A 26,231-nucleotide genomic window follows, 5' to 3' on the forward strand; every position below is an offset into this window, starting at 1 on the left:
CTCTGGCCGCACGAAGCTGACGTCGAAGAAGCGGGACGCCGAAGGGTGTATCAGGGCAAAGATGTCATTCGCCCCGAAGCCCATCTTAAGGAGGAGCTCCACCACCTTGCTCCTAGGTGGACAAGCTTCACTGCCCCCCCACCTAAGACGGACCACATTCCTTCTTGGCGGCCCCTGCCCGGCTGTGGGGAGAGACCAAACAGTCCCTCCCTCCCTTTGATTTTGGAAGGCTGCTAGGCCATGTCTCTCTATCCAGAAAGACAGGTCCACTGTCCTCCCCTCTACCATGATCGATCTTTCTCCCCTTTGGAGGGCCTCCAGGAAACGGCGGTGCAAACCGCCGTCCCCGGAGCCCGGAGGCGAGGAGACCCCCCCGGAACCACCCCGACCCCCAGCCGCGACCCCCGCATAATTACGTTGGGGCCTCGCGGCTGGGGGGGCAGACGGGCCAGCCCTCCCACCACTACCACCACTTGTGCCAGCACCCTCATTCACTCTCCCGTTCACTCTTTTATTATTTCCACTCGCTCCGGCACTCACTCCAGCATTTACTGCCACATTCACACTCGCACTCACTCCCTCATCCATATCGCTCACATCACCATTTATGTCCTCAAACAGCTCTTCAAAAATATCTCCTATCTCACTCCCACTCTCACTTCCAGATAGACCACTATTTACATTAGCAGACTTGGTGTTGCAGTACCCCTGCCTGCCTGCTGGGGGCCCTGACTGGCCAGTGCTCTGCTCCTTGGAGCTGCTGGCACTGCTCCAACTCTTGTCCAGGAGTGCCGCTGCCCCTTTAAATACCTCCGAGCAGAGCGCACTCAGTACGCCCTGCCCGAGCCTGGGAGCAGCAGCAGCTCCTGGGTTCTCTGGCTCCACTTTTTTTTCTTTTTGTGGTGTCTTTGCACTGAGGACAGGGACGGCCACTGCCACCGCACCCTGCCCTCTGCTGTTCGCCCCCGCCGGCTTCCCAAGGAGCGCCAGAGCCCCCGCACCACCAGATGGAGGTAAGCGGGCTGGGGACCCCGACAACTCCCTACCGACTTTTGGGGGCACTATGCTGCTTGAGGGGGTAGGCGGGACAGGAGGCAGTGGGCCCGCCAAGGCCACGCCCCCCCCGCCGGCCGCAGCCACCCCGGGCAGAGCAGTGACCCCTTGCGAGGCCACGCCCTCCCCAGGTGACGCGGGCACAGCGGGCGGGACAGCGGCCGAGGACACGCCCCCCCCGCATGCCGCAGCCTTTGCAGGCTGGGCAACACTCGGGGAGGCCACGCCCCCCTCACGGACTGTCACTGCGCCCCTGAACCCACCACTTGATGTTGGCAGGGCTGGCCACTCCCCCTCATCGCCCAGCGGCGGCGGTGCCCACAGCACGGACCCCTTTTTGGGTCTACGCGCCGGGGACCCCGCTCTTGCCACGGGCGCCGTCAGAGGAGCTACCAGCCCCTTGCATTTTTTTAGCTGCTGCTTCACAGCAGCCTCCACGCCCTTTCTAGGTCTCTGGACCCCCATAAGTGGACCAGACTTAACGGACCCGTGCGTGGGGGATCCAGAGACCCCAGCACTCACCGCCGGAGGTGCGGTCCTGGCTGTACCCGTGCTGAGCGCCAGGACAGCCCCCCCTGCCACCGGGGACTGAGCCCGGACACCACTACTGCCAATACCGCCAGCGGCTGTTACACCACTGGCACCAGCACCGACCTCCATGTCGCTGCCTGAACCCTCACCGCCACCACCAGATGTGACGGTAAGGTCCAGGCACACATCACTCTGCCCGCGCCCCCGCTGCGGACCCACCACAGGGCCCGAGCCGGGGTGGGCAGCGGGTTCCATACAGCGGGACAGAGGGACCCCGGAAAGAGGGACAAACATAAGTTTGTCAGCCACGGTGTTTTTTGGCTTGCGCTTGTTTTTTTTCTTTTTCCTCTTTCCGGTTGCCTCGTCCTCAGGGCAGACCTCATCCCCAAAGAGCAGTGTGCCAAACCGCTCTGGGGACTCGATCTGCCTCACCTGTTGTAGGACGAGGCAGCCCCCCTCACTACTACTGTCCCCACTCCCACCAGCCTCCCCCTCGCCCCCACTTTCCTCCGAGTAACTGGAGTCCGGTGGGAGAGCCACTTGCTCAGGGGCCACCCCGCTGCATGTTACCTGGGTGTTGTTGCTCACCAGGCCTTCAGGTGGGGCAGGCGTAGATGTTCCGCCATCCTCCTCCTCTTGGCCCTCCACCTGGCAGGGGCCTCCCGACCCCCCAGGAGACCCTCCGGTCATGGCTCTAAACCGGTCATCGTTTTTCAGTTTCTCTGCAAAGGGGCCGCTCCCACTCAGGATAGCCGCCCGTATCTCCTCCAAGGCCCTGATAGCCCCCTTCAGCCTCTCCACCGTGGCGGAGACCTCAGCTCGTCTCGAGGCGGGGAGCCGGTTCTTAGCCACCGCTCGTGCTCCCCTTAACTCCTCCCGGAGTTTTCTCAGCTGTTTGGCGGCCTCCTCATATTCGCAGAGGTGCGCATGGATGCGGGAGGCGTAGATGGTGGATGGCTCTCCCTCAGCTCTGGAGCCCCAGATGTTGGGGGGCTCTGCCACTGCACCTCTGCTCTGGGCCGCCACTCCTCCGGGAGGAGGAGCCGCCACGGTACCAGCTTCGGGGGGCCCGGTGTCCCGGGGCTCCTGGGTCCTGCGACCCCCTCTCTCCTGGCTCCGTCTCTTCCCCATCTCCCTGGGACTGGCTGGCTGCACCCTGGCCTCTGGATGGTGCTGAGGCCCCCCACCCCCAGCTGGCTTGCCGGAGGGTGGGAGCCAGGGGCACAGCCCCGGCGCTCAGTCCCAGGGAAAGTCCTCTTTCCTGGGAAGGGGGCAGATGGAAAGTCCTTGCAGGAAAAAACCTCCCTTCCCAGGAGCTCAGCAAGGCCCTAGCCTGCAGATGCTCAGCACAGATGCTCCTCCTCTTCCTGGGCGTGCTCTATCCTCCAGTCACCTCCAGAGCTGCACTCACTATTCTGCGTTCTTATACTCCACTCACACCCAGAGCTCCACACACTACTGTGTTCTTATACTCCACTCACAACCAGAGCTGCACACACTATTCTGCGCTCTTATACTCCACTCACACCCAGAGCTGCACTCACTATTATGCGTTCTTATACTCCACTCACACCCAGAGCTGTACTCACTATTCTGCGTTCTTATACTCAACTCACACCCAGAACTGCACTCGCTATTCTGCGTTCTTATACTCCTCTCACACCCAGAGCTGCACTCCCTATTCTGGGTTCTTATACTCCACTCACACCCAGAGCTGCACACGCTATTCTGCGCTCTTATACTCCACTCATACCCAGAGCTGCACTCACTATCCTGCGTTCTTATACTCCACTCACCTCCAGAGCTGCAGTCACTATTCTGCTGTCACATGTCGTCTTAGGCTACTTTCACACATCAGGTTTTCGGCGTCAGGCGCGATCCGGCGTTGTGCCGGAATGCCGGATCCGGCAAATGTTTTGTAAAACCTGATGTGCCGGATCCGGTTTTCTGCCGGATCCGTCTTGTTCTTGACAGACAAAACCGGATCCGTCTCATCCGGTTCATCCGTTTTTCTATCCGTTTTTCGACGGATTACGCCGGATCTGGTTTTTAAAATTGACCCTTGTGGCCTACTGAGCATGCTCAGACCAAAAAAACCGGATCTGGCCACCGGATCCGGCTTTCGCCGGATCAGGCGCATTGCGGCGCTCATAGGCTTTCATTGTGTGAAAAAGCCGGACGCGCCGGATCCGGCGTGTCCGGCTTTTTCGCCAGAGACAAAAAACGTTATAGTAGCCGTTTTTTCCAGACGCCGGATCGCGACACTTTGCCGGATCCGGCGAAAACCGGATGAAACGCATGGCCATCCGGCACGATCCGGCGCAAATGCAAGTCAATGGGGGGGAAACCGGATCCGGCATTGCATTTCGCCGGATCCGGTTTCTGTCAAAAGCGCCGGATCGCGCCTGACGGCGAAAACCTGATGTGTGAAAGAGGCCTTATCTGTCACCTACAGAGCTTTGGTTAGAAAGTCCCCTTGCACTTCCTCTTCTGACCAGTAGATGGCGCCCCAGTATCACACAAGGCTCATTGGCTTTCTGAGGACAAATCATTTTAACCCCAGAAAGCAGAGAGACATGAGAGGGGAGACATGAGAGGCGAGACTGCTGCAGAAAGTCCCTGTAAATCCTTTATCTCATCTCCAGTCACACACAAAGCAGCATCTGTAAATAATTTAGAGCTCTGACTCTGAATAGCAGAACTATGAGCGCAGCTCTGGATGTGATTGGAGTGTAAGTGGTTATGTGAAATTAGAGTTTTGTAACCAATTAGTGTAAACAGAGACGAAGAACCGAAGCAGCCAATCACAAAGCCGCAGAGCTGCTCACTCCGTTCCCCCTTTAGTTCTTTGTCCGCTGGCTCAGTCCTTTCTACCTTAGTCCCGATCCCCGGGTGGCAGTCACATGACCTCGCGCCTCCGCGCACGCAGTTACTCATTAGCTTGTGCAGAAGTTTCTCCTGCTTTTAATGAGGATGCGGCCGACAATCATTAACCATCCGCCGTCCACAACCGCATGCTGCACACATGAGCCGGAAGCCTCCCCGTATTGACTGGTTTGTCCTTGTGGCCATGAGGACGTTCATCATGGAGCCTCTTTGATGTTGATGACTCAGTCATCGCCCTTTGAATGATCGACGCCTCGATGATCGACCCATGAATGATCGACACCTCGGTGATCACCCTGGAATGATTGATGTCTCAGTAATCGCTCCATGAATGACCAACCCCCATAATGAGCCCTCGACCAGTCACGTACCCCCAAGTAACGTGCTTTCTCAAGACCTTTTACACATTTTTTGGGGTTTGCTGTTAGGCCTGTGGCTCTGAGCCACTCCCACTTGTACAAGATAAGTGATTCTGACAGTCGTCACTGTAGATGATGACATGGCCCAGGTACGCCGACGCATGCTTAACATGGGATTCTCAAACTATGTCCATCTGCCTGTGAAACATGGCTGAGGCCCCATGTAACCCAAAAGGCAAGTCAACATGGTGATGAGACCCTCCGGGGTTAGAAGGTGGTCTTCTCTCGCCAACTTTGTCAAAGGCACCTGCCAGTGACCATTGATCAGATGGGGTGTTGTGAAGTACGGGCCTGACCCAGTCTCTTAATTTCTTCATCTACCTGGGGAATTGGACAAAGGTCAAATTGTGACCATAACGGTCCGTCCAGCTTTGGAATTCGGACTGTGATGACACAGCGTGTGTTCTTAATTATACCAGACATATTTCCCAATAGGACAGGAGAACAATTGTTCATATGAGCCTGAATGTTGACTCTTGAAGTGATGTTTGTTACCGCTGATTGTGCTGCTATCCTTGGTGGACAGGGACGCAGGGTCATTGAACAATCAATGATTGCTAATATGTGGATTACCTATTGTCCCAGTCCATGCAGCTTGTTGACCTGCAAACATTGAAGGACAAACTATGCAGATTGATTGAATACTCGAACAATGAGAGTAGACCTCATCCCATATTCCCCCTGACCTGATGGCCTGGAGGACAGATGTGGGTATAAAAAGGGACCTCTATCCTTCTGCAGAGACACGCAATTGAACAGCAGCCAAAAAACCATGGCTCCAACCACAGAAATACAGATTTAAGACTCTACATGACAGTAGCCATGCCACCATGGCTCCAACCGGAGGAATACCAAATAAATACCGATTTGAGACACTCTGCAGGATAACAGAGGACCATGGCCCCTGCTGGAGGAATACAGATCTGATCCGTTGACCATCTCTGAATCAATGGAGACGTTCGGATAAGCCAAGTTGGGACAATCAGGTCACCTGGCCACGTACCTTGATGGACTGTCAGCTTCCTAAGCTTGTCATTACCTTCTCTCTGTGGGTGCCCACCAAAAGCAGGGAGCCACTGGTGGAGGTGGTCAGCACTGGAAGCCCCAAAGTCACAGCTGCTCTAATTCCGGCAAGCCAGTGGAAGGGTGAGACTCTGTAATTTGCCCCATCTTGTGTATTTGCTTGGACTGTTCTGTATGTTCTTGTCTGTTGGTGATTCAGTAAAGTTTTACCACCACTCTGTTAACAACCGGCTCACCTTGTGTTGCCTGAGTAGCATTATGCTCATAGGGAAGGAGTGCGGTCGTCAGTGGGATGAGCCCTGGTCCATGCGGTCTTTCTAAAGGGATCCGGGCCAGAGGACAAGACCACCCACTGACCCTCGTGTCTCCACACTTGATGACAGTGGGGAGATACTACTCAGGCAGGCGGATCCGGGAGAGCTGCAGGGGACTTGTGTTCGTAGACACCGATCAAGTGCTCCACAACCAGGGAGGCAGATACAGTCCCAGCATACCATAGGTGAGGCATACACAGCAGGTTTTGGACACCACCATGTCCAACCCAACAAGCTCGGCCTTGGGAGCAGAACCACAGGGGATATGCAGGTACAACAAGAAATGGGGACTACAGGAGTTGTGGCAGCTTCGGCAGATCAAATGCAGGGCCACTGACACTCAAGTCGGATTTGATACAGAAATTGGTCCTTTGGGATGGCAAGAACATTGTGGAGGACGATGAGCTTGACGAAGAGGAATTGAACTGCCTGCCAAATCAAGGATCCAGTGGTAATCTGGAATCAAATACTCAGTCCCAAGCAACCCAAATCCATGAGTTGTTGGTCACATTGGGACCTGAAGCCTCAAGCGGGAAAAGGAGCTGGAGTAGTTATTCTATTGGTATGGGCAGATCCGTACCATCAAGTTGAAGAATCACGAGGGAGGTAGGGCTACATCTTTTGCTTTCATCAGCTTCCAGAAACCACAGGATGCAGAGGATGCTATGTGTGGATGCAATGGATACGAGATCAGTTCTCGTGGATTACATGAGCAGTTACCCAGGTCAAGCCGGGGATCAGGAGGATGATTGGAAGCCTATCATGTCTGGCTAATTAAGAGGGGGGCAATGTGATTAAATAGCATTAATTCATTTTTTCTAGTAGGTCAAGAGACATAGGCCATTTTTCATATGAGCCTGAATGTTGACTCTTGAATTGATGTGTGTTGCAGCTTATTGTTCTGCTATCCTTGGCGCACAGGAATGCAGGGTCATCGAACAATCGATGTTTGCTAATTTGTTGATTATCCATTGTATCAGTCCATGCAGCTTATTGACCCTCGAAGATTGCAGATTGAATTCTTGAACAATGACAGTTGACCTTATGTATCCTTGCCCTGAACCTGTGGATGATGGCCTTAAGGACAGATGTGTGTATTAAAAGGGACCTCTATACTTCCGCAGAGAGTCACTACAGAACAACAGCCTGAAACCATGGCTCCAACTGCAGGAATATAGATTTATGACTCTTCATGACAGTAGCCAAGACACCATGGCTCCAACCAGAGGAAAACAGATTTGAGACACTGTACAGCATGACAGCTTAAGGGACCGTGGACCCAGCTGGAGGAATAGAGATCTGATCAATTGAGCATCATTGAACCCATGGAGAATTTCAGAGAAGCCAAGTTGTGACAATCAGGTCACCAGGCCCCATGGAGACGTTCAAAGAAGCTAGGTTGAGACAATCAGATCAGCTGGCACCAATGGACTGTCATCTTCCTAAGCCTGTCATTATCTCCTCTCTGTGGGTGCCTGTCAAAGCGGGTGCCACTGGTGGGGGTAGTTGGCTCTGAAAACCCCAAAGTCGCAGCTGCTCTTATCCCGGCGAGCCAGCGGAAGGGTGAGACTGTAATTTGCACCATCTTGTGTATTTGCTGGGACTGTACTAGAGTCCACCACACGTCGCCTCCCCTTTCCATGCCTTTTTGGCAATGTCCATCAGGCCTCTGGGATGTCTGCCATATAATAGTTTGAACGGAGAGAACCCTGTTGATGACTGCGATACCTCCCGGATGGCAAACATTAAGTAGGGCAGCAACATGTCCCAATCCTTCCCAGCTTTGGATACTATTTTTTTCAACCCAGATTTTCATGTTTTGTTAAGTCTCTCCACTGAACCACCTGTCTGTGGGCGGCGCACAACTCCGCTGTCATGTTGGACATAAAAGGAGTCCACTCATCTGTAGGGATCTCCTTAGCTCCCGGTCAATACGGTTTGCCGAGGTAGGACGAATAGGCATTGCCTTCAGGTAGTGAGTAGCATAATTCACCACCACTAATTTGTTTTGGTGGCCACGGGCTGATTTTACTATCGGCCCTCCCAGGTCCATGGCAGCCTGCTCAGAAGGAACCTCGATAAAAGCCAGAGGAACCAGTGGAAATTTGCGGTGGCTGTGGTTAGCTGACACTCTGGGCAAAACTCACAAAACCTCGGCATAAACCCCGGGCCCAGAAGCTGCAGAATACGCTCGTGTCTTTTTAACCCCTAGATGACCACCCAGCACGTGTTTGTGGGCCATCTCAAGCAGCACCGCCCAGCGGTTAGATTGGGGCACTACCAGCTGTTCTACTTCTCGAATTTTGTTAACCCAGTATAGCAATTGCCATATGAGGAAATACCGCCTCTGCTCCAGCTGCAGGTATCCCTGACTTGGGATCTTTGGGTTCCACGCCCGGACAGACCTTTACCTTGGGAAAGTTGACTTTGCTCTCCTATAGGGACCAGAACAGGGGCAAGTCTCTTCCCAAAATCGTCCCATAAGGAAAGGTTGTTCACTACTCCCACTACATGTTTAATCCCCCCGCTCAGTGTGAAAAGGGTAACCTCCGCGTCAATTACTCCTGCAGTTCCCCATGTATGCAGATTACCCCTCTTTTCCATGGGCTCAAGCGGCGGTTGGCAGGCTCATCTCTTGGCACCACAAGCACCTGATAGCGGTGGCACTGCTCATCCACGAGACAAGTGTACAGAAGCTGGGCTTCTGGTACCCTCAGTTTGGGCTTGGTTCTGACTAAACCCAGCAGAGGGTCATGTCCCTTTCCCTGGCTTATTTACTTGAAGGAGCCAGCTTGATAGCAGCAGTCGGACACAGTCCTGTACCAGGTCCTGGGTGGCCAAATAGCGTTCAGTCGGGCTAAGCACTTGACCTAGGTTGCCCAGGTCCCCTTGTATGGTGATCTGCAGAGTTTCTACAAACTAGTCGACTACTACCCTCTCAGCCATCTGGACTGGGCTCCAGGTCTCGGGATGGAGCCATTTTTTTATGAGATGCAGTAAGTCATATGCCTGAGACCTAGCGGGTCGGGCCTCCACAAAGGACCATTGGTGTACCCGCTCTGCCATACCAGCGTGTTGACCCCCATTCAGACAAAGATCTCACCTTTGAATCTTCCATAATTCCAAGCATCCTCACGGCTGAGGGTGAAGTATGGTTTCTAGGCATCTCCCATCAAGAATGGAGCCAGCGCTTCAGCCCACTGGTCTGCTTGATGGGCAAATTCTCCCTTTCTCCGCGCCGGCCTGACTTTGTCCAGGGCCTTGTGATGATCTGGGGTCTTCGGTGGGGGTATCTCTCTTAGGGTCGCAGTTTGTTGTCCTGACTGTCTGCTGCATTTTAGAGGGCCAGCTGCTTTAGTCATTCCTCCATCTTGTCTGCGGTCCTGAGTTGTAGCGTTGCGGGCTTCATCACATGCCTGCAGTTTTCTTTGTTGTAGGCCTCAATTCACACTGCCCGCATTCTCCACCAAATGTAAGGTAGTGAGGCAGTGACCCAGGTATTTGCCAATTTCCGTTCCCATCCAGATCGCAGCTGGATGTGTCCGTGTACAGTCCGGTGCCGTGGGCGCCTGCACCACTGTGGGAATCTCGGGGGCTGTGTTGGCTCGGCCCAGGTCTCTGGTCTGTGCTCAGTCTCATACTGCCAGGCAAACACTCAACCTCCAGCTCTGCTGGACATGAGACCAAAAACTGACCCACCCAACCCGTACCTGCAGGAAACAAGACACGGACGGGAGGGAGAGATCTGTCCCATTACTGTCTTACAGATCTTTGCAAAAATAGAAGCCCCAATCAGGTTTTCCGAAATCTGACTTGGTGAAATCACCGAACCCAGTTCACACTGATGTTCTGTGTTGTAACCACAGCTGTGGCGGTAATTCACCCAACTCTCAACCGCATCCAGTCTCTCTACATCCTGGGGGGCACGAAACGACCCTTGTGTCTGACTCTCATCACAGCCTCACACCAGACAGGAGACTGCACACAGTGACTGCACGGGAGGAGGAGACTGCACACGGTGACTGCACAGGAGGAGGAGACTGCATACGGTGACTGCACAGGAGGAGGAGACTGCACACAGTGACTGCACAGGAGGAGGAGACTGCACACAGTGACTGCACACAGTGACTGCACAGGAGGAGGAGACTGCACACAGTGACTGCACAGAAGGAAGAGTCTGCACACAGTGACTGACAGAAGGAAGAGACTGCACACAGTGACTGCACAGGAGGAAGAGACTGCACACAGTGACTGCACAGGAGGAAGAGACTGCACACAGTGACTGCACGGGAGGAGGAGACTGCACGGGAGGAGGAGACTGCACACAGTGACTGCACGGGAGGAGAAGACTGCACACAGTGACTGCACGGGAGAAGGAGACTGCACACAGTGACTGCACGTGAGGAGGAGACTGCACACAGTGACTGCACAGAAGGAAGAGACTGCACACAGTGACTGCACAGGAGGAAGGAGACTGCACACAGTGACTGACAGGAGGAGGAGACTGCACACAGTGACTGACAGGAGGAGGAGACTGCACACAGTGACTGCATAGGAGGAGGAGACTGCACACAGTGACTGCATAGGAGGAGGAGACTGCACACAGTGACTGCACAGGGTAAGAGACTGCACACACAGTGACTGCACAGGAGGAGGAGACTGCACATACAGTGACTGCACAGGAGGAGGAGACTGCACATACAGTGACTGCACAGGAGGAGGAGACTGTGCACAGTGACTGCACAGGAGACTGCACACAGTGACTGCACAGGAGACTGCACACAGTGACTGCACAGGAGACTGCACACAGTGACTGCACAGGAGACTGCACACAGTGACTGCACAGGAGACTGCACAGGAGGAGGAGACTGCACACAGTGACTGCACAGGAGGAGGAGACTGCACACAGTGACTGCACAGGGTAAGAGACTGCACACAGTGACTGCACAGGGTAAGAGACTGCACACAGTGACTGCACATGAGGAGGAGACTGCACACAGTGACTGTACAGGAGGAGGAAACTGCACACAGTGACTGCACAGGAGGAGGAAACTGCACACAGTGACTGCACAGGAGGAGGAAACTGCACACAGTGACTGCACAGGAGGAGGAAACTGCACACAGTGACTGCACAGGAGAAGGAGACTGCACACAGTGACTGCACATGAGGAGGAAACTGCACACAGTGACTGCACATGAGGAGGAAACTGCACACAGTGACTGCACAGGAGGAGGAAACTGCACACAGTGACTGCACAGGAGGAGGAAACTGCACACAGTGACTGCACAGGAGGAGGAAACTGCACACAGTGACTGCACAGGAGGAGGAAACTGCACACAGTGACTGCACTGGAGGAGGAAACTGCACACAGTGACTGCACAGGAGGAGGAGACTGCGCACAGTGACTGCACAGGAGGAGGAGACTGCGCACAGTGACTGCACAGGAGGAGGAGACTGCGCACAGTGACTGCACAGGAGGAGGAGACTGCACACAGTGACTGCCAGGGGGAGGAGACTGCACACGGTGACTGCACAGGAGGAGGAGACTGCACACGGTGACTGCACAGGAGGAAGAGACTGCACACGGTGACTGCACAGGAGGAGGAGACTGCACACGGTGACTGCACAGGAGGAGGAGACTGCGCACGGTGACTGCACAGGAGGAGGAGACTGCGCACGGTGACTGCACAGGAGGAGGAGACTGCGCACGGTGACTGCACAGGAGGAGGAGACTGCACACGGTGACTGCACAGGAGGAGGAGACTGCACACGGTGACTGCACAGGAGGAAGGAGACTGCGCACAGTTACTGCACAGGAGGAAGAGACTGCGCACGGTGACTGCACAGGAGGAAGAGACTGCGCACGGTGACTGCACAGGAGGAAGAGACTGCGCACGGTGACTGCTCAGGAGGATGAAACTGCGCACGGTGACTGCACAGGAGGAGGAGACTGCGCACGGTGACTGCACAGGAGGAGGAGACTGCGCACGGTGACTGCACAGGAGGAGGAGACTGCGCACGGTGACTGCACAGGAGGAGGAGACTGCGCACGGTGACTGCACAGGAGGAGGAGACTGCACACGGTGACTGCACAGGAGGAGGAGACTGCACACGGTGACTGCACAGGAGAAGGAGACTGCACACGATGACTGCACAGGAGGAAGAGATTGCACACGGTGACTGCACTGAAGGAGGAGACTGCACACAGTGACTGACAGGAGGAAGAGACTGCACACAGTGACTGACAGGAGGAGGAGACTGCACACAGTGACTGACAGGAGGAGGAGACTGCACACAGTGACTGACAGGAGGAGGAGACTGCACACAGTGACTGACAGGAGGAGGAGACTGCACACAGTGACTGACAGGAGGAGGAGACTGCACACAGTGACTGACAAGAGGAGGAGACTGCACACAGTGACTGCACAGGAGGAGGAGACTGCACAGTGACAGCAAAAGATGAAGAAACTGCACACAGTGACTGCACAGGAGGAGGAATCTGCACACAGTGACTGACAGGAGGAGGAGACTGCACACAGTCACTGCACAGGAGGAGGAGACTGCACACAGTGACTGCACAGGAGGAGGAGACTGCACAGGAGGAAGAAACTGCACACAGTGACTGCACAGGAGGAGGAGACTGCACACAGTGACTGCACAGGAGGAGGAGACTGCACACAGTGACTGCACAGGAGGAGGAGACTGCACACAGTGATTGCATCGAAGGAAGGAGATTGCACACAGTGACTGCACGGGGAAGAGACCACACAGTGACTGCACCGGAGGAGGAGACTGCACACAGTGACTGCACAGGAGGAGGAGACCGCACACAATGACTGCACAGGAAGAGGAAACTGCACACAGTGACTGCACAGGAGGAGGAGACTGCACACAGTGACTGCATAGAAGGAAGAGACTGCACACAGTGACTGCACAGGAGGAGGAGACTGCACACAGTGACTGTACAGGAGGAGGAAACTGCACACAGTGACTGTACAGGAGGAGGAAACTGCACACAGTGACTGCACAGGAGGAAGAGACTGCACACAGTGACTGCACAGAAAGAGGAGATTGCACACAGTGACTGCACAGGTGGAAGACACTGCACACAGTGACTGCAGAGGAGGAGGAGACTGCACACAGTGACTGCACAGGAGGAGGAGACTGCACACAGTGATTGCACAGGAGGAGGAGACTGCACACCGTGACTGAGAAAAGGAGGAGACTGCACACAGTGACTGCACACACAGTGACTGCACAGGAGGAGGAGACTGCACACAGTGATTGTATCGGAGGAAGAGATTGCACACAGAGATTGCATCGGAGGAAGAGATTGCACACAGTGACTGCACAGGAGGAAGAGACTGTACACAGTGACTGCACAGGAGGAGGAGACTGCACACAGTGACTGCACAAGAGGAGGAGACTGCACACAGTGACTGCACGGGAGGAGGAGACTGCACATACAGTGACTGCACAGGAGGAGGAGACTGCACATACAGTGACTACACAGGAGGAGGAGACTGCACATACAGTGACTGCACAGGAGACTGCACACAGTGACTGCACAGGAGACTGCACACAGTAACTGCACAGGAGACTGCACAGGAGGAGGAGACTGCACAGGGTAAGAGACTGCACACAGTGACTGCACAGGAGACTGCACACAGTGACTGCACAGGAGGAGGAGACTGCACACAATGACTGCACAGGAGGAGGAGACTGCACACAGTGACTGCACAGGAGGAGGAGACTGCACACACACTGACTGCACAGGAGGAGGAGACTGCACACAGTGACTGCACAGGAGGAGGAGACTGCACACAGTGACTGCACAGGAGGAGGAGACTGCACACAGTGACTGCACAGGAGGAGGAGACTGCACACAGTGACTGCACAGGAGGAGGAAACTGCACACAGTGACTGCACAGGAGGAGGAAACTGCACATAGTGACTGCACAGGAGGAGGAAACTGCACACAGTGACTGGACAGGAGAAGGAGACTGCACACAGGGACTGCACAGGAGGAGGAAACTGAAGACAGTGACTGCACAGGAGGAGGAGACTGCACACACAGTGACTGCACAGGAGGAGGAGACTGCACACAGTGACTGCACTGGAGGAGGAGACTGCACACAGTGACTGCACAGGAGGAGGAGACTGCACACGGTGACTGCCAGGGAGGGAGACTGCACACGGTGACTGCACAGGAGGAGGAGGAGACTGCACACGGTGACTGCACAGGAGGAGGAGACTGCACACAGTGACTGCACAGGAGGAGGAGACTGCACACAGTGACTGCACAGGAGGAAGTAGACTGCGCACAGTGACTGCACAGGAGGAAGTAGACTGCGCACAGTGACTGCACAGGAGGAAGAGACTGCGCACGGTGACTGCACAGGAGGAGACTGCACACATTGACTGCACAAGAGGAGGAGACTGCACATAGTGATTGCATCGGAGGAAGAGATTGCACACAGTGACTGCACAGGGTAAGAGACTGCACACAGTGACTGCACAGGAGGAAGAGACTGTACACAGTGACTGCACAGGTGGAAGACACTGCACACAGTGACTGCAGAGGAGGAGGAGACTGCACACAGTGACTGCACAGGAGGAGGAGACTGCACACAGTGATTGCACAGGAGGAGGAGACTGCACACCGTGACTGAGAAAAGGAGGAGACTGCACACAGTGACTGCACACACAGTGACTGCACAGGAGGAGGAGACTGCACACAGTGAATGTATTGGAGGAAGAGATTGCACACAGTGATTGCATCGGAGGAAGAGATTGCACACAGTGATTGCATCGGAGGAAGAGATTGCACACAGTGACTGCACAGGAGGAAGAGACTGTACACAGTGACTGCACAGGAGGAGGAGACTGCACACAGTGACTGCACAAGAGGAGGAGACTGCACACAGTGACTGCACGGGAGGAGGAGACTGCACATACAGTGACTGCACAGGAGGAGGAGACTGCACATACAGTGACTGCACAGGAGGAGGAGACTGTGCACAGTGACTGCACAGGAGACTGCACACAGTGACTGCACAGGAGACTGCACACAGTAACTGCACAGGAGACTGCACAGGAGGAGGAGACTGCACAGGGAAAGAGACTGCACACAGTGACTGCACAGGAGGAGGAGACTGCACACAGTGACTGCACAGGAGGAGGAGACTGCACACAGTGACTGCACAGGAGGAGGAGACTGCACACACACTGACTGCACAGGAGGAGGAGACTGCACACAGTGACTGCACAGGAGGAGGAGACTGCACACAGTGACTGCACAGGAGGAGGAGACTGCACACAGTGACTGCACAGGAGGATGAGACTGCACACAGTGACTGCACAGGAGGATGAGACTGCACACAGTGACTGCACAGGAGGAGGAGACTGCACACAGTGACTGCACAGGTGGAGGAGACTGCACACAGTGACTGCACAGGTGGAGGAGACTGCACACAGTGACTGCACAGGAGGAGGAAACTGCACACAGTGACTGCACAGGAGGAGGAAACTGCACACAGTGACTGCACAGGAGGAGGAAACTGCACACATGACTGCACAGGAGAAGGAGACTGCACACAGGGACTGCACAGGAGGCGGAAACTGAAGACAGTGACTGCGCAGGAGGAGGAGACTGCACACACAGTGACTACACAGGAGGAGGAGACTGCGCACAGTGACTGCACAGGAGGGGGAGACTGCACACAGTGACTGCACAGGAGGAGGAGACTGCACACAGTGACTGCACAGGAGGAGGAGACTGCACACGGTGACTGCCAGGGGGAGGAGACTGCACACGGTGACTGCACAGGAGGAGGAGACTGCACACGGTGACTGCACAGGAGGAGGAGACTGCACACAGTGACTGCACAGGAGGAGGAGACTGCACACAGTGACTGCACAGGAGGAAGTAGACTACGCACAGTGACTGCACAGGAGGAAGAGACAGCGCACGGTGACTGCACAGGAGGAGGAGACTGCGCACAGTGACTGCACAAGAGGAGGAGACTGCACATAGTGATTGCATCGGAGGAAGAGATTGCACACAGTGACTGCACAGGGTAAGAGACTGCACACAGTGACTGCACAGGAGGAAGAGACTGTACACAGTGACTGCACAGGAGGAGGAGACTGCACACAGTGCCTGCACAGGAGGAGGAGACTGCACATAGTGATTGCATCGGAGGAAGAGATTGCACACAGTGACTGCACAGGGTAAGAGACTGCACACAGTGACTGCACAGGAGGAAGAGAATGTACACAGTGACTGCACAGGAGGAGGAGACTGCACACAGTGCCTGCACTGGAGGAGGAGACTGCACACAGTGACTGCACAGAAAGAGGAGACTGCACACAGTGACTGCACAGAAAGAGGAGACTGCACACAGTGACTGCACAGAAAGAGGAGACTGCACACAGTGACTGCACAGGTGGAAGACACTGCACACAGTGACTGCAGAGGAGGAGGAGACTGCACACAGTGACTGCACAGGAGTAGGAGACTGCACACAGTGACTGCATTTAAAATATCAGTATTTCTATAATATAGATTAATTCTCTCATACAGAATCTATTTAACAGGCTGCTTACTTTAGAGAAGTGACTGACTTATTCTGAGTGCCTTGGCTCACACAGCTGTCTCTCTTGTCAAATGTATAGGTCAAAATAGTCAAAGCTGTCAAAATGTGACTATTTAGAGATAATGAATGGTTCTAAAGATCTCAGACTTTAGGCTTAAATATCTCAGACTAAGGTAATGCATAAATAACTGTATGCATATTGTTTCAAATAACTAGGGTTCACTTAATATGGAAGAAGTTATGAACATAGTGGCAAGCCACCATATGTGGTTGTAGTTTATAGGTCAGAATAGTATATAAAGCCGGCCTAACTCTTGTTCAGGAGATCTCATATCCCTTGAGACTCTCGAACACCCGGACAACACAGCTGATCAAGACCATATGTAAGAACAATGCTCGTTTTCTCTTCAAATAATTATTGCATGTCATGAACTTACTTTTCTTCATTTTTGTAATCACTTTTTGAATGAACAATTAAAAACAAGATTTATTTTATCCTCAACATTGCTTTTACTTTTTGATTCTCAACCGTGCAAGAAGATATATATATATATATATTTTTCTACATTTTGGTGAGCCTTAGCCAGACTGATCTTTTGTGCTAATTTTGGCTGGCATTCCTTCCTCGATTGTGCAAGGGGGGAGCACGAACTCTGCTAAAAAACCACCTGTTGTACAAGCCTCCTCACGAATTCCACTATTTCACGGCACAAGGATCACACTGAACCTGGAGACGACGGGTGAGGATCGTAAAGAGCTGCATGCGTCTCATCCAGACGGAGATCTGAGGATTGCATAAGGACACAGAGGACCATCCATTGACGGGAAAGACTCTCAATAGGTGAGAAAAAAATATAATGGATTTTATACATGATTATGCTAAGAAAAGTAACATAGATTTCAAGTTTGTTCATAATCATACGGATGCCCAATTATGGTCTAGTTTGTATAATCAATGTGAGGCAGAAAATGTTAAAATTGACAAAAGGTTTTTCTCAGTTAGAAAATTACAAAGGAAACTTCAGAATGTTATGCAGCTAGTTCATGTGTATAATAGCCTAGTCTTTGAGAAAACTGAACCTAACACCTATAAAACATGCATTGTCACACAAGACATTAATCACACTGACACACCAGGTGACACACAAGAGTCTGACGGGGATTACTTTGATTGTCCAAATTGTTTGATTTTGTCAGAACATATAGAACAATTGGAAGATCAAATAGATACCAGGACAGAGTTATTGTCTAAATTACGACAAGATATAAAAAGGGTTTCTGTTAACACAAGATCAACAGGTAAACAGGAGGACGGTGTTTCCTCTTCATTTGTACCAAATATGCAAAATCCAGATGCTTCAGTAGAGGAATTAGAGGCAGTAGAATTACAACGGAAAAAATTACATGACAGAGCAGCACGCATTAATCTGAAAATACACGATCAGCTAATGAAAATTGTAAAAGACATTCCAAATTACAATGATAAGATGGATGCCTTTTATAATGCGGACACTTTTGAATCAAACACAGACAAATACAATCTGAATGATGAGCAAAAGAATAAAATATTCAAAGTTTGGTTACCTTCACATATGGGAAAAAGATTACAGATCACACCCAGATTAAATGATGAGAATGAAATGGCACATAGTACAAAAGAAGACAGACTTAGACAATTAGTATTGTTTACAACCGGAGAAGACATGCCTACAGTTGATATTTTAGGGAGTTTACAAACAAATATTTCTGAAGACCCATTCTCTTTTTTGGTAAAGTTTGAACAGGCCTATAGGATGGTAATGGATCTCAGGCCTCACGAAGAGCCAGCATCCATGATCAAATTTTTTGTAAAGAAGTTCAAGTACTTAGATCCTGCCTCAGTGCAATTGGCTAACACTCAGCCATCATTGCAAGAAGCAACAGTTTTTATTGACAGAATAAGGAGATCCATGAAACAAAATCAGGTCAAGGCTAAAATAGCGGTAGTTCATGAGAAGGAAGACAGTCAACTGAAACCTAGAGCCACAGTATTCTCCAAGAGCAGGGATCACATTGAGCATAGAGGTAAAAATACTACACAAAGGAACAATATCCATTGTTATTTTTGTGGTATACCTGGACACTTGAAGTGGCAGTGCAGGAAATTTTTGAGAGCAGAATCAGAGATGGGTACACAAGGAACAGGTAAGCTTGGAAGGGAAAACGGACTCATGCCAAAATCATACACCACACCTTCCGCACCTGCATTACAATTATCTGCACCTGCTCATACTGCCAACAGACAAACACAGTCACCATATGCACCATTAATCAGACAGATCAGAGAAATGACAGTGAAGGAAACAGAGTCAAGGGATAGAATTCCAAGGTCTTTTAAAAAGGACACTGGTCTTCTCCCATCTCCTTCATCTTTCTGACAATCACAGACTATTCCTGTACCACATCCATTGGAATTTGTGACTCGAGTTACATTGGATGACTGTGGAAGACCATTTATCAAAGTAAGTTTAGCAGGCCAGAATGTTGTATTCCTCATTGACACAGGAGCTCAGTTAAGTGTTCCAAACCTTGATTTGAAGCTAAACCCAGATTCACCAGTTTGTACAATTGTCGGTTTCAGTGGAAAAGGTGGAACTAAAGCAACCTTAGTTCCCAATGTGATTTTGGAAATACCTAGTTCTTTCAAAACAGAAATTGACATCTGGTATTGTCGTGATTCTGAAAATATACTTGGCACAGATTTTATGCAGAAATTCGGACAATCCTTTGTGGTGTGTTTTGAAATCTGATGGTTCTTATCGAATGATATTGGATTTACGGATGTTCAATAAGCATACACCCAATGTCGCACCAATTGTGGCAGATACTCATGACATGATGGCAAGGTTAAATGCAAAGGCCAAATACTTCTCTGTACTGGACATTAGCAATGGTTTTTTCAGTATACCTCTTGAAAAGAGTTGTCAGTATAAGTTTGCATTTACTTTCTTGGACGAGCAATATCTGTTTTGCAGGTTACCTCAAGGAGCACATTTGTCACCTAGTGTTTTTCATCAGGCATTGGCAAAGGTATTATCCAGATTTTCGAGGCCTGATTGCATTCTGCAATATGTGGATGATATTTTATTGTCTACAGAGGATAAAGAGACACATGTTTCTCTTCTGACAGAATTGTTTGAGTTGCTGCATGATGCAGGGTTGAAATTGAACACCAAAAAGGTCAAATTGATGCAGACTGAGGTCAGATTTTTAGGGGTGCTGTTGAGTCCAGGAAAAAGGCAGCCACTGCAGGAAAGAATTGAGGCAATTGCTTCCCTACCAATTCCGACATCACACAAGGCATTGAGACATTTTTTAGGTCTTATGAATTATTCAAGGGATTTCATTGAGAATTTTGCAGATAAGGCCAGATCTTTATATGATCTTTTGAAAGGTGAAAACAGTGATTACTTTGGTCCTTGGGGTGATGAACAGCAAACCTCATTTGAACAATTGAAAATTAATTTACAAAATGCACCTGCTTTGTCCACAGTAGATCCTTCGGCTCCATTTGCTTTGCAAGTGCACACATCGGAGATTTCTGTTTCTGCTGTATTGCTGCAATTACAGGGAGAAGAGTGGAGAATTTTGGGCTATTTTTCAAAACTTCTCTCACCTGTTGAAAAAGGTTTTGAGACCTGTGCAAGACACTTGGTAGGTGTGTACTTTGCAGTCAAAGCAACCAAACATATTGTCGGGTTCAACAAAATCATTTTGCAAACTCCTCACTCTACACTAAAACTTCTCTTTGAGAATAATATCCCAGGTGTGTCACATCAGAGATTTGCTCATTGGTTATTGTCATTGTCTCCCAAACAAATTGAGGTAGATTACAAGGCCAAATATGTTCTTCCTCAGCTGATGCAATATGAAGGACAAACTCATGATTGTTTACAGTCTTTTCAGGATCCAAGTCCATCACTTTTCAGACGGAAAGCAGAGGTAACAGACGAACCAATTTTTGTAGATGGTTCCAGATTCTATTCAGATGGGCACTATTATTCAGGATATGCCATTTTTTATCCCAACAGAGGACAGGTTGTGAAGCACAAATTACCGAGTCATTTTTCAGCTCAAAGAGCAGAGCTAGAAGCAGTAAAAATGGTACTACAGCTGAATGAAGCAGATGATCAGTGTCCCATTGTGATCTACAGTGATAGCTCTTATGTTGTAAGATCACTGACAGATTACTTGTCAGTTTGGGAAAAAAGAGGCTATGTAGATTCATCTAATAAGACTCTTGTTCACAGTGACACACTGAAGACAATTTTCAGGATAGCATCAAAAAACCCTAATGGTTTTGCTATTGTCAAGGTTCCGGCCCATAAAAAATCTGATGATGAATTATCTGTTGGAAATGCAACCGCAGATATGCTAGCCAAAGAGGCAGCCCTGACAGGAGAAGAGGTGTTTGAACCTGAACCGCTCGAGGTTTCAGCAGTTCAAAGAACAGACACGCATATCCCTTCTTTTGTGGAAGAACAAGAAAAAGACTCATCTCTTGTTGCTTCCCGGGTTGATCCAAAACCTCCCTTTGTTTGTGAAAACGGGGTTTTGTGTCATGACTTAAACGGGGAGTTGCATCCTGTTGTCCCAAGACATCTACAGGTTGAGTTCACAAAATACAATCATGAAAGTTTGGGTCATTTGGGCCAACAAAAATTGTTAGGCATTCTCAGAGAGAAATTTTACTGGGAAAAGATGGAAGAGACAGTGCAAAGTGTTGTTCAATCATGTCTCATTTGTGCCCAAATTAATCCAAGACCAAAAGGACAGAAACCGCCACTACTCCGAATCGCACCTGCAGAGGGTCCATGGTCTACGTTACAAATCGACTACATTGGACCGTTACCATCAGGTAAAAATGGTCTCAGGTATGCATTGGTTGTAGTAGATGTTTTTTCTAAGTGGGTTGAAATTTTACCTGTCAGGAAAGATGATGCTTTGTCTACAGCTAGAGCATTAGTTAATCATGTCTTTTGTACTTGGGGGATCCCAAGAATGATCACCTCTGATCGAGGAAGTCACTTTACAGGAAAAATCATGCAAGCCGTTTGTGCTATTCTAGGGGTACGACAACAGTTTCATGTACCCTACCATCCACAGTCTGCTGGTATTGTGGAAAGGATGAATAGAACAATAAAATCCAGAATTGCCAAGATGTTATTGGACAAAGGCAATACTTGGGTTGATGCAGTACCTTTTGTACTGTTGAGTGTAAGAGGAACAACCTCTGCCACAACTCAGTTTACTCCTTTTGAACTGATGACAGGAAGAAAAATGCCATTGATTTTTCCTCATGAACCATTTTTGTCTACACCACAAAAAGATGCTGTTGCAAGGTCCAAATGGTTGCAATTGTTGCAGGAAAATTTGAAAACAATTCTTCCACATGCTGCATCAAGAATGCAGAGAATGGAGCCACCATATGTATCCAAATTCAAGAAAGGGGCTCTAGTGATGATTAAAACTTTCAGGAAGAATGGACCTTGGGAAAGTAATTGGGAAGGTCCCTTTGAAATTATCGAAACCATGGGACAAGTGATGATTCTTGTGCAACGAGCATCTAAGGTGGTTAAAAATACCCGCAGACAACAAAAATTGTGGGTACATGTTGATCAATGCAAACTGTATATTGCAAAATAATGATACTGCATTTCTTTTAGGAAGAAATGGATTCCAATAAGAACTGGAATATGAAACTCCACGTCTTTGACGGAAGGGATTCAACACCAATCCTTCAGGAGAAAAAGACGTTGCCCAGGAAAAGCTACTATCTGATGGGAATCACATTTCTGCTGTTTTGTACTGTTTCAACTGTGATCTACGCTGAAGATATTTCACACCATGGAACAAATACTAGTGAAGTGAAGGAACTTTTCAAAGGAACTTTACATCCAAGGAAACCAAGAGGAACGAATCTACAAAGCTTAATAGATGAGGACATACCGGACGATTCAGTAGATATTACTGGAAACATTTGCATGGGTTTTGGTGCAAAATGCTGTATTGAGCTACACTTTATACATGACACTGACATAATATTACATGCAGCCACAGGACCTAAGACGAAGTTCACACAGTTACAAGGAGATTATATACACAATAATAAGACAGGCACATGGGAATGTAGTCCTACAGATGTGTTATTCTGGAATATAGAGATAAGAGGTGAAGAGAGAGCTGTGTGGTCAGGAGATATTACAAATGATATGATCGCAAAAGGGAAAGTTGAAACATCCAAAACAGATGCTTGGTTAAGGACACAACTATTTGGGAAAGTTTTAGATCCTGCATTTCTTTCTATTACAGAAGGAGACGAGGATTGGGTAAAAACATGGAATTTTCAGATAACCAGAGAACCAGTACAAGTACAGGTATCTGTAGTTTTTACAGTTTCAAATACTATAGCTCCAGAAGTAAGGGTTACACCACAAGCAGTATATAGTCAAGAAAATATGTCTCCTTTATTATTAAAATGCAACACGAGGTTAGAGCTACCTTCAGAATCTTTGTTAATATGGACCAAAGATAAATCATTTTTGGGAAGTTTTTCAAATGGTCCAACAAATGTTATACACAGAGGTCAATCCGGTAACGTGAGATGGTTAAATAAGGATTTTATTTTTTCTGTAGATAATCCATCTCCTAAGGATTCTGGACCTTACCAATGTTGCATTTTAACGAAATATAACTACAAACAATGTAGAGATGTAAAGGTAAATATATGGTCAGCAGTAGATAATGTATGCACACAGACAAGATTTCAACCATCTACTCCTTTTCAGATCAATCAGTTCCAAACTAAACCTCTGTTACGAGATGGAGTGTTTCTGACCATGGTATGGACCTTTAACATGTCTAACTGGAAAATCTCTTCTAGATATCCCCAGTGTCAACCACATCTCACTAACATGGAGATGGGAATAGAACAATGGTTTGGGAAAAGAACTTCAACACAGGTTAGAAGTAAGAGGGGAGTGTTTGAAGGTATTTTGGGGGGATTAGGAACAGTAGGAAGTTTAATTAACACTATGGACATTCATACACTTAAATCAGATCTGGAAAATATTGGGTATATTGGAGGAAAAGGGGTAGAGATTCAGAAAAGCTTGAATCAAGTCCTTGAAAAGATGGTTTTGAACACTGCTACTGTATTGGGATCTTCTGTATCACATCTTCAAGATGCTACTTTAGCTTTAATGGAAAGTGAACAGGAATCTCAAGTGGCCAAAACATGTCTAGAAATTCAGATTGAATATTCCACCAATCTGAAAATGATTGCACAAGCCTTACAAAGTGGAATTACCCCTTTAGGGCTAATAAGAAATTTGCCCATAGAATATAACTTTGCGTTAAACCATACAGATTTGTGGGTAAATAAGTGGTTAGGATGTGAACAGAACATTTGTGTAGGAACATCACTGATTCCAGTGTCAGGAAGAGAAGAAACCCTGGTTCCTATGGGTGTTCTGGGAATTCCTGTCAGCCCTACACAATTGCTATATTATCAATTACAGTACACAGATTTTGCATTTGATGGTACAAACATTGAACAATTAGACATTTCGTCATGCTTAAATTTTGTTTCCAAGGTAATGTGTCTACCTGGACAGGATAAAGTCATTTATCATTCATGTTTCCATAATCATACTTCTTGTCATGCCAGAGTTGAGAATGTCCACACGATACATGACCCGGTGACACCAATAAGCGCTAACAAAACTTGTTTCCAAGTCATGTCAGGAAGAGAAGCAGTTTCTGCATTCTTCTCATCTTGTGTACATGTCGAAAATCTGACAATGGGTTTATATTGTATTGAGGGAAATGTTAAAACTCTCACAAAGAAGGAAGGAAGTATTAATATTACGTCAATAGGCTCAAGACGTCTGAAAATCCTTCCGATCCAGTTCAATTTGTCACAAGTCAATAAATTCCCTTGGGATTTGTGGACAAATGAAATAAAGAAAGACAAGGGTTTATTAAATCTGCTGACAAAACAATTAAAAGAAGCTGAAATTGTATTTAGACATGAACAAGGTAATCTAAATGATATTGAACATGAATGGACGAGTATGTCAGGCTCATCATGGTGGAGAAATTTAGGAAAATCTGTAACTAGTTGGTCACAGTCTTCAGCGAAAATGGCAGCAGGAAATGTATTGTCTAATCCGATTGTTATTCTATTTATCATAGTTTTGCTGTGTATAATATATCAAATAATTATTATGTGTAAAATTAGGAGAATTTATAAGAATATAAAGATAGAAATGAAAAAGGAAGATGATATTTTAAGAGAGATGTTAAAACGAAAAAAATATAACTCTCTGATCTAATTTTTGTTTTTACAATAGGTTTGAAAATTCAGATGACATTCAGGGCAGATGTGATACAAGGTTTTCAGAATAAAGAATGAATGTGATACGAATGGTGAGAGAATGAGTTAGGATTGATTATGATATTTCTCAAATCATAATCAGGGGGGACTGTAAAATATCAGTATTTCTATAATAAAAAAATATATGGATTAATTCTCTCATACAGAATAGCTAACAGGCTTTGCTTACTTTAGAGAAGTGACTGAGTTATTCTGAGTTCCTTGGCTCACACAGCTGTCTCTCTTGTCAAATGTATAGGTCAAAATAGTCAAAGCTGTCAAAATGTGACTATTTAGAGATAATGAATGGTTCTAAAGATCTCAGACTTTAGGCTTAAATATCTCAGACTAAGGTAATGCATAAATAACTGTATGCATATTGTTAAAATAACTACGGTTCACTTAATATGGAAGAACTTATGAACATAGTGGCAAGCCACCATATGTGGTTGTACTTTATAGGTCAGAATAGTATATAAAGCTGGTCTAACTCTTGTTCAGGAGATCTCATATCCCTTGAGACTCTCGAACACCCGGACAGCTGCTCAAGACTATATGTAAGAACAATGCTCGTTTTCTCTTCAAATAATTACTGCATGTCATGAACTTACTTTTCTTCATTTTTGTAATCACTTTTTGAAATGAATAATTAAAAACAAGATTTATTTTATCCTCAATTCAACATTGCCTTTACTTTTGATTCTCAACCGTGCAAGAAGATATATATATATATATTTTTCTACATTATTTCAGATAAAAATCTTTTTTTCGAACCTTGTCAATGTCTGGACGAGATTTCACATTCATTTGGCAACTCATGTGATTAATAAAAGTATGAGATTTCATGGAAAGCACAAAATTGTCTGGGTGACCCCAAACTTTTGAACGGTAGTGTATGTCCTCCATCCCGGTATATGTGCCTCATCCTGATATGTAACCCTCATCCTGATATATGTCCCCCATCCCGGTATATGTTCCTTATCTTGGTAC

The 26,231-nt window shown here is 48.6% G+C and overlaps 1 protein-coding gene across 2 annotated transcripts; it reads left to right on the forward strand.

Annotated features, from left to right (window-relative positions):
- The first annotated feature begins 5,199 nt into the window (after positions 1-5,199).
- On the forward strand, positions 5,200-25,918 carry LOC141053957 (uncharacterized). Of its 2 annotated transcripts, none has more exons than XM_073551114.1 (2): positions 5,200-19,326; positions 22,531-25,918. In XM_073551114.1, the coding sequence occupies exon 2, from the start codon at positions 22,537-22,539 to the stop codon at positions 25,198-25,200; it is 2,664 nt and encodes an 887-aa protein (XP_073407215.1). In that variant the 5' UTR covers positions 5,200-19,326; positions 22,531-22,536; the 3' UTR covers positions 25,201-25,918. The 2 variants fall into 2 exon arrangements, with proteins under 2 accessions (XP_073407215.1, XP_073407214.1); XM_073551113.1 differs by having other exon boundaries at positions 5,200-17,666.
- The last annotated feature ends 313 nt before the right edge of the window (positions 25,919-26,231 follow it).

This window comes from Dendrobates tinctorius, unplaced genomic scaffold (genome assembly GCF_039654945.1).
Source record: "Dendrobates tinctorius isolate UK_male_01 unplaced genomic scaffold, ASM3965494v1 ptg000173l, whole genome shotgun sequence".
Classification (NCBI taxonomy): domain Eukaryota; kingdom Metazoa; phylum Chordata; class Amphibia; order Anura; family Dendrobatidae; genus Dendrobates; species Dendrobates tinctorius.

Coding starts and splice junctions, on each gene's coding strand:
- LOC141053957 (XM_073551114.1), top strand. CDS start 22,537: ATGGATTCCAATAAGAACTGGAATATGAAACTCCACGTCTTTGACGGA.